We start from the raw sequence: 8,744 nt of genomic DNA, 5'->3' as shown, positions 1-8,744 counted from the left end.
TACCTCGGGGACACCTTTACCAACCCCTCATTCTTATTTAGGTTTCTTTTGCTTCCTAGTGTCCCTCAGGGTGGGATAATTTATCACAGTTATCATTATGTGTGTACCGTTCCCTCAGAACCAAACCGTAAGCTCTGTGGGCATGATCACCTCTGCATCCCAGAATTGCCTGGCACAGGCACAGAGTAGATGAGCAATAAATCTTTTCTTTTGAGGCATTCTTGCTCTGTTGCCCAGGCTAGAGTGCAGTGGTGTGATCTCGGCTCACTGCAACCTCCGCCTCCTGGGTTCAAGGGATTCTCCTGCCTCAGCCTCCCAAGTAGATGGGATTACAGGCGTGCATTACCACACTCTGCTAATTTTTTGTATTTTTGGTAGAGGCGAGGTTTCACCATGTTAGCCAGGCTGGTCTCAAACTCCTGACCTCAAGTGATCCACCCATCTCAGCCTCCCAAAGTACAGGAATTACAGGCATGATCCACCCTCCTCAGCCTCCCGAAGTGCTGGGAATACAGGCAAACACCTGACCAGGCGATAAATATTTAAACGAATGGAAGACTGGAAGGAAGGTCTGAAAGAGGCACCACCCTCTCTGCTTCACCCATGTCCTGCCAATTCTAGGCTTTCACGGAGACGCAGAAGAAACGGCTGCTATCCTGGAAACAGCAAGTGCTGAAGCTCCTCCGGACATTCCCGCGCAAAGCCGCACTAGAGATGCAGAACTACCGGCAGCAGAAAGGGTAGGCGGCGGCTAGGGTACAGGGACCTGCCCTCACAGGCCTTTGCTGGTTAGCAGATCAGTCCTTAATGGGGTGATTATGTTCTGGGCTGAGAATCCAATTTTTACTTATTCAGTCACAGGGGGACTTTCCCAGAAGAAAATTTCCCACTAGAGTAGGATGCTGAGCTAAGAAACACATGTCCCATGGGCAGGCCCCTCATCTGTGTCTTGCTCCTCACCTGTATGCAAAGGGCAAGAAGTCCCTTCTTAACACCAGACAAATAACAGAAATATCTCCCTTGAGAACTGAAGTTTAGAGAACTATTATGAGTGGACAGTGAGGAAAGTCTCGTCTTCTTCCCATCTCCTTCCAGGCGTACCCTTGGGGCAGATGGGGACAGAATATATGATGGAGGTTTATGTTCTCTTCTACCACTTGGGGAAGGTGAGGAAGGGGTAGACAGATGGGCCCAACTCCATAAGTTAACACCTTGCCTTCTGTTCTCTCACAGCTGGGCTTTTGGCTCCAACTCGCTCCCCATAGCTGGCTCTGTGGGGATGGGAGTGGCCCGGCGTACCCAGCGGCAGTTCCCAATGCCTCCCCGGGCCCTCCCACCCGGCCGGATGGGCCTCCTGAGCCCCTCAGGCATTGGGGGTGTCTCCCCTCGACATGCCCTCACCAGCCCCAGCCTTGGAGGCCAGGGCCGACAGGTGAGCTGCCTGGAAGCAGGGACCCTGGCCTCTTGGGGCTGGGGTGGCAGTACCTGGGATGTGTATGTCTGTACCTCTGCGTCTGGGCCCAGCTTAGAGGTGGCGGGGGTGGGAGTGGGAGAATGCCTGTACCAACTCCACCACTCTTGGGTCTGGGCCTCTTCCCCACTCACTACTTTCTCTCTTCCTGGGACCTGTGCAGAACCTGTGGTTTGCCAACCCTGGAGGCAGCAACAGCATGCCCAGTCAGAGCCGCAGCTCTGTGCAGCGCACCCACTCGCTCCCGGTCCACTCGTCACCCCAGGCCATTCTCATGTTCCCTCCAGGTGAGGTGCCCCACCCTTGGGACTCTGCCTGGCCAACACCCTCAGCTGACTTTTCCCTTCTCTCCTGGGTCTCATATCCACTGTTCCTTACAGACTGCTTGGGTACCTCTCCCCATACCTGGCACCACTCTTCCCCATCTCCCCCAATTGTGAGGGGTTGTTTTCCTCCTCCTCTTCAATTTTATCTCTCAGGTCTTGCCCCCACCCCTCTGAATCATCTTCTCTCACCCCTTACACCCATCCCATCCCATGTTTCTCACCCTATGTCATAATCTTAGTGTCCGTGTTGGTCTCTGTCATCATCTCTTTCTTTACAGAATCATTGAATCCTCAATTTAGAAGGGGTTGAGGGGATGGGACAGTCAAAGTGTGAGATTTCTGTGGAGGGGAGTCCTGCCCATCAGCCTACTGGCATTCTTTCAGACGCCAGGTAACCACACGGGAACCAGTGGACTTCACCTCTTAGATGAGGTTCTACACAAACGGTGTTTGAAGTGAGAGGGCTGTTTGACCTCTGCTCACAGGCCATCCTAGAGATGGGAGATGAGAAGTTGGGCCAGGTTCAGGCGCAGTAACTCACGCCTGTAATCTCAGCACTTTCGGGAGGCTGAGGCAAGTAGAGCGGTTTGAGGCCAGCCTGGGCAACGTGGCAAAACCCGATCTCTGAAAAATTAAAAAAAAAAACAGAAATTATCTGAGCATGGTGGTGCACACCTATAGTCCCAGCTACTTGAGAGGCTGAGGCAAGAGGATCGCTTGAGCCCAGGAGGTCAAGGCTGCAGTGAGCAGAGATCGTGTCACTGAACCACAGCCCGGGCGACAGTGAGACCCCATCTCAAAATTAAAAGAAGCTGGGCCAAGCGGGCGAAAGGAAGATAAAGAGATTTGCTAGCCACAGGTCCCTGCCCTGCTCAACAAGTGAGGGGTTGACTCCTCCACCCAGTGCTGGGCACTGGGGCTACAAAGACAGATAAGGCTGGTCTGGAATGGGCTGACTCTGGAGACAGCCTGGATTTGCAGAATTCATGTTATAAACTGCCAGGTCAGTTGGGAGTCTTTCTTAATGAGGTTTTGTGGGCAGCCATCTGTTGAGGCCACGGGAACCCATCCATCATGTTCATCCTAGCACAGGACTTGGCACACAGTAGGCATCTGTAAATGATGTTAAACAAGCAGGTGGATGAACTGCAGGAATGAACAAGAACCACTCTCTTTACCAGTATGCTATGTGCCAGGCTTTCAGACAACTCTCCTGCGCTGTGAATCCTCCCAACTGTATGAGACAGAAATGTCTTACCCAAGTTCAAAAAAATTTTTTTTTAAGGAGAGACATTTGGGTGATCTAATACGACATGAGCTCAAGGTTCAGAGGGGATGATGATGAGAGGTGAGGGTGGAGATGGAAGCTGGGTCTTCTAAACCCAGGTAAACAGCTCAGACTTTGTCCTGATGGCAGTGAGGAGTCAGGGAAGGGTTTAAGCAGTGTCGGGGGGATCAGGTCTGCCTAGGGAGGTGGGTAGTTTCCCAGGTACCAGAATAGGAGGCCCTTTTACCAAGTGTGGTTTGAGGACAAGTCCCATGGTTGTCCTGCTTTGCTCCACCTGCCCGGCCTGCCTGGATCAAATCCTGCCCAGAGGAGCATGTCCAAGTGGGGACAGGAAGGGTTTTAATTTAGCTTTTGCACCAAGTACAGAGCAGGTCTTCAGTCAGGAAGCCTCAGGGGGCTGCCCAGTGTCCAGGGCAGATGCCCAGACTGTGCCCAAGGCAGTGTGCAGTCTCTGTCTAAAGTAGTCACAGCAGGCTGTGTGTGGCCTCCAAGAGCTCCTTCAGTTTCACTTCTGCCGTCTGCAAGTCAGGCTTTTTCTTTGTCACCAAGCCTCTGCCATTGCCATTGTCTCCTCTGCCAGCTGTGCGACACACTCACCCTTCTCTCTGTCCACCTCTGCCTCTTCCTTTTTCCCCTCCATCTCTGTCTCCCACCATCTCTCTTTCTCCCCCTCCATCTCTCTCCCTCTCCATCTCTTTCTCTCCCCTCCATCTCTCTTTCTCCCTTCCCATACCAGCATCCTTTGTCATCCCAACTCTCTTCTTCACCCGAGTCCAGTCTGTCCTCACCACCTCCATTCTCCTCTCTCCCACCCAGACTGCCCGGTCCCTGGGCCTGACCTGGAGATCAATCCCACTCTGGAGTCTCTGTGTCTGAGCATGACAGAACACGCCTTGGGTGGTGAGCATTTCCTCTATCCCTGACCCAGCTCCCACCTACCCAGCGTCTCTGCCTCTGAACTGAGCAACTCAGAGTCATCCTGAGGGGTCCCCCGGGAGGCCAGACTCCAGGGAGGGCCTGACCGGGATGACAGGCTACCTGAGTGCCTTTTCTTGGGCCTCCATCCAGCTCCTGATCTTCCTCCCTTCCTCCCTTTCTTACCACAGATGGGACAGACAAAACCTCCACCATCTGACAGGACCCACAGCCCAGCGCACCCATAGGCTCCCTGGGCGGCGGGCGGGGGCCAACCCCCAACGGGCTTCTCCGCAACAGCGAGAGGGTGGGCTGGCTCAGCTATCTATTCTAATATTTTTCTACTCTCTCACCCTTTTAACTTTTGTTTAACATTGGCACATGCCTTGCACACTCCCAGGCCCGTCGAGGGATCTTTGCTGAGGCCCGGGGAGTTGGGGGCAGTCAGGATAAAGGGGCAGGGACTGGCCAGACTGCCTGCCTCTCTCCTTCCCTTCCTCATCCCCACCTGGCCCCATCCCACCCCTGCCTCCTCCAGACCGCTGACCACCTGCCTCTCCCCAAGGGAGCAGACTCCCCAGAGACAGACTGACCCACTACCTTGTGGAGCCTGCTCAGAAACATTTGACATTTGGGGCGACATGAGCAGGGCAGAGAACCTGCCCTCCAGAATGTTATTCAGAGGAGCTGGGGAGAAAGAAGGGGAGCAAGGAGAGGAAGCCCTCTCTTGTCTCCACCTTCTTCCCCTTCACCATTCCCCACATTCTCCCAGGACAGGAGCCACCTTCCTCTCTCACCTCCCCTGGCCCTGTTCACGAGAGGTTCTCTATGATTAATTTCTTAGGCCTATTTAAGATACATATTTATATAGTTCTTAACGGTTTTTCTCTGATCATTCCCTCTCATTTTTAGAATCCCCTGGCTTCTCTCTGAGCCAAGACAGTGGTAGGGGGAACCTGAACTTTATGAGGGGAGAGGGCAGAGCCCCCTCCTCCAGACCCCCAAGCTCTAACCCATTTTCCTCCAGCCCTGGCTCCCCAGATAAAGAGGTTGGAGGTGGGCAGCCAGGGCCAGTGAGGTCAGGAAGTCTGTTGCCTTAACGTCCCCTTCCCCATGAATACATACCCTTCTCCGCTCCCAGGTCTGGTTGGTGAGACTCGGGAGTCAGGAATAAGGGAAAGGGGATTGTTTGGTTTTTGGGTTTTTCCCCAAGCCCCTCCCTTTTCTTTTAGCCTTTCCTCCTCCCCCATTATGTCATGACCTCACTTAAGTGAAACACTATATCATAACCCAGAGATTCGTTCCAGTCCCAGAGTCTGACAGACCGTCTGGTCCCTATTCCTAATGAGGGGTTGTGTTGGGGCCCAGGTGGTGGGAGGGGATTTGGGGGTTCAGACTACGGGGAAGCCAGGGTCTCCCTCTTCAACACCCTCCTCCCTCTCAACCCACCCTCCCCACTGGGACATTCTCAAGCTTTTCACACCGAAAAGGAAAAAAAAATGTTATTTTTAGATACATTTTATGAATAACTTTTGTTATGAATATGGCTGGTAACCATTGTGTATGTTATTAAAGATACAAAATGTTGGGAAAAAAACAAAAAAACCAAAAAAAAAAAATTTTAAAACCACCACCCTCCCTGCACTATCACCCCATTCCCCAGACCTTCTTGCCCCCTCCCTCCTGGTCTGTGGACCTCCCTCTGCTCTGAGCCCAGGGAGGGGGAAGAAGCCAGGGGGTAGGGTGGCCCTGGGAACCTGCCTCTGGGTCCCCACTTCCTCTCCCAGTGCCGGGCTGGGTGGGGTGTCAGGTTTATTTATGTACCTCTTGCACACTCATCAACCTATGCAAGTCCCCCACCCCGGCCCTCCATGTTTCTGTGCCTTTGCTCATCCCCTCAATCTCCCAGGGCTTCTCCAGTCCCCCTCCCACTAGCTGCAGGAAGTGGGATGGAATCAGCAGGGTGTCCCTCTCATGGGACCCTCCCCTCTCCCCAGCCTGTCCTGTCTTGTTCACTCTCCATCAGGGTGAGCTGACTGTGCCTGGCACTGGGAGGTGGTGAGGGACACCGTCTCACACACACAGGGAGGCAAGAGCTGCCCCCCACCCCACCTGACAGCAGAGTGTGCAGGACGCAGGCGGCCCCACTCTGATGGGCAGGACTGACACTCTCCCACTCCAGTCCCCTCCCCAGGCCCTACTCCATGATTTCGTCCTCCCTACCCACTTACGTCCCCAGCCCCACTGGCAGAATCAGCTTTGAGTAACTGTACAGTTTTTCTCGCTGTTGGAGAAGACTTATTTGTTGGAGTTTCACTTGTTTAATGGTCTGGGCTTATTTTGGAAAAAAAAAAAAAAAAATGAATTCTGACCTTTGTTGTGCTACATTTTGTGGGAAACCATTGGCCTTGCCTCTGGCCTGTGTTTCTAAGCCTCAAGCTGAGGTCTTGGAGCACCTGGGGGTTAGGGGGAGGTGTGCCCTGGGCTGAAAGATGAGGTAGGGGCAGGGAGGGAAGTAAAGAGAAATTGGCTTTATTAACAGCAAAGGTTTAGGGGTGGGGGACAAACAAGTGAAAGGCTCACAGACCACTAGAAAAGTGCCTTCCTGCTCATAATAGTGGTGTCTGAACCAGCCCTGAATGCCCTGGGACTCAGTCACTGTCACTGTCAGCTTCACTGGAATCAGAAGCTGCAGCTTCACTGCCATCCTCCTGGGCTGAGTGCTCGCTGCCGCTGGGGAAGGGACTGGCGCTGCGGCTGCGACTCCGCTGGCCACCCCCATCACTGCCGCTGTCCGAATCATTGTCACTGCCACCTTGGGCCTGTCCTCTGTCCTCATCATCAGAGTCGGCATCATCCTCTGAATCAGCATCACTGCCAAAGATCTCTTCTTTGTCACGGGCAGCCCGGGCCTCATCCTCGCTGCTCTCATCCTCGCCACTGCCACTCTTGTCACTGGCCTCATCCCTGTCACCTTCTTCTCGTTCACTCTCGCTGCCCGAGCGCTCATCCTCACTGCCTTCCTTCTCACTGCTGCTGCCTTTCTCCTGCTCCTCATCTGGAAGGGAATGGAAAGGGTGAGACCCACTTTTCCACCCTCTCAGAGCTCCCAGAGTCTGACCTGTTCAGATTTACCTGAGCCCCCAGCTTCTTTCTCTTCTGTCTCCATCTCCTCTTCCTCTTCCTCCTCTGGTTCGTGGTTTTCTAGCTGGGCCTTCCGTGCCTCCTGGAAGCAGCAAGGTTGGAATGAGGGAAAGGAGGGTGTTCTGTTGGGTTTTTCTCCCCCTCCTCACCTACAACCACTGCCCTCCCTGCCATGTATGCCCTGGGCCAGTGGTGCATGTTACCTGGGCTTCTAATTCCTTCTCGTTCATGTCCCGATGTTTGACCACAAGCAGGGCGTTGGTGCCTGACTGAACCCCAGCCTTGGCCCGGCGCTTACTAAGGCGGACCCTGCAGGTGAATTTGGGGGAGAGAAGTGGAAGATGCAGTTAAAAGACATACCTCCCACTCCCCTCCACCGCCTCCGCTGTGAAGAGTCCGGTCTGACTTGGTTCCCCATTGATACTTGGCTCAGAGCAAATGAGAATAAATACAGATTGAATAAGGGCAACTAAGCTCAAAGTAGTGAGGGCAAGGGAGAGGACGGATGGCTCCCATGGCACCAGTTTGGTTGCCCCACACCCTGTGTGTGGGGGGTGTGTTATATGGTCTATTTACATAAATACAGGCACAGGCCACTTAGGGATACATCCTGTTAATACATCATGTGAGCATCATACAATGCACTTGTACAAACATAGTACAATCAACTACATACCTAGGCTGTAATGGTGTAGCCTGTTGCTCCTAGGCTACAAAGCTGTATGGCATGTGACTGTACTGAATACTGCAGGCAGTTACAACACAATGGTAAGTATTTATGTATCTAAACTTAGAAAAGGAACAGCAAAGGCCGGGCGCGGTGGCTCACGCCTGTAATCCTAGTACTTTGGGAGGCCGAGGTGGGTGGATCACCTGAGGTCAGGAGTTCAAGACCAGCCTGGCCATCATGGTGAAACCCCATCTATTAAAAGAAAAAAAAAAAGGAAAAAGAAAAGGTATAGTAAAGATACGGTATTCTATCTTGAGAGATCACCCATAAGCAGTCCATTGTTGACAGAAACGTGCAGTGCATGACTGTATATGTCAATTAGTTACCAGCACTCTGAGAAACGAAGAAATTTCAAATCATCTGGATTTGGTTCTTTTGGAAAGTAGGAATTTCTGGCCCCACAGCATAGCCACAGTAGGCTGGAAGTGAATAATGCTCTCCATGGTTGCCCAGAGCTCCAGGTCACTCAGACTCTACCAGACCACTGCTCTTTTACATTTCCTGCCTGGCCTATGGGATCAGAAATTGTGATCTCTGCTTTAAAGAGAAACTCAAGCCTTCCCAACTCTAAACCAGAGGCATTGGCATAGCAGTAAATTTTCAGCCATCAGGGAAGTTTTGGGGTCACATTTTTGAACATGGGTATTAAGCATTTCATTTAAAACATTCATGCTGATTTTATGTATCACTCCATACTTCGGCAGTGTTTACTTTCATGTGAAGTCTGTTACTAATAACTGAGAAATCTGTCCCTCTACCCCACCCAAAATCTCTAAATTCTCCTGCATTAAGATTTTCTTTCTGGCCAGGTGCAGTGGCTTTTTTTTTTTTTTTTTCCCCAACATAAGCCTTTTTAATTTGAAGTGTAGC

The 8,744-nt window shown here is 52.3% G+C and overlaps 2 protein-coding genes across 2 annotated transcripts in view; one reads left to right on the top strand and one right to left on the bottom strand.

Annotated features, from left to right (window-relative positions):
- The window catches only part of SAMD4B (sterile alpha motif domain containing 4B), a 46,326-nt gene extending 39,959 nt beyond the window's left edge, over nt 1–6,367 (top strand). The window contains exons 9-13 of the mRNA XM_017503039.2: nt 622–740; nt 1,234–1,432; nt 1,635–1,758; nt 3,902–3,985; nt 4,192–6,367. Of these exons, the coding sequence (XP_017358528.1) occupies nt 622–740; nt 1,234–1,432; nt 1,635–1,758; nt 3,902–3,985; nt 4,192–4,220 (555 nt within the window). The 3' untranslated portion in view covers nt 4,221–6,367. The remainder of the gene's footprint in view (nt 1–621; nt 741–1,233; nt 1,433–1,634; nt 1,759–3,901; nt 3,986–4,191) is intronic.
- A 143-nt stretch (nt 6,368–6,510) lies between these two features.
- PAF1 (PAF1 homolog, Paf1/RNA polymerase II complex component) overlaps nt 6,511–8,744 on the bottom strand; it is a 5,898-nt gene continuing 3,664 nt past the window's right edge. The window contains exons 12-14 of the mRNA XM_017503043.2: nt 7,348–7,453; nt 7,136–7,226; nt 6,511–7,058 (exon numbers count right to left, since the gene is read on the bottom strand). Coding sequence (XP_017358532.1) covers nt 6,652–7,058; nt 7,136–7,226; nt 7,348–7,453 — 604 coding nt within the window. The 3' untranslated portion in view covers nt 6,511–6,651. The remainder of the gene's footprint in view (nt 7,059–7,135; nt 7,227–7,347; nt 7,454–8,744) is intronic.

This window comes from Cebus imitator, unplaced genomic scaffold (genome assembly GCF_001604975.1).
Source record: "Cebus imitator isolate Cc_AM_T3 unplaced genomic scaffold, Cebus_imitator-1.0 Scaffold306, whole genome shotgun sequence".
NCBI lineage: Eukaryota > Metazoa > Chordata > Mammalia > Primates > Cebidae > Cebus > Cebus imitator.
This window is presented reverse-complemented; position numbering and strand designations above follow the sequence as displayed.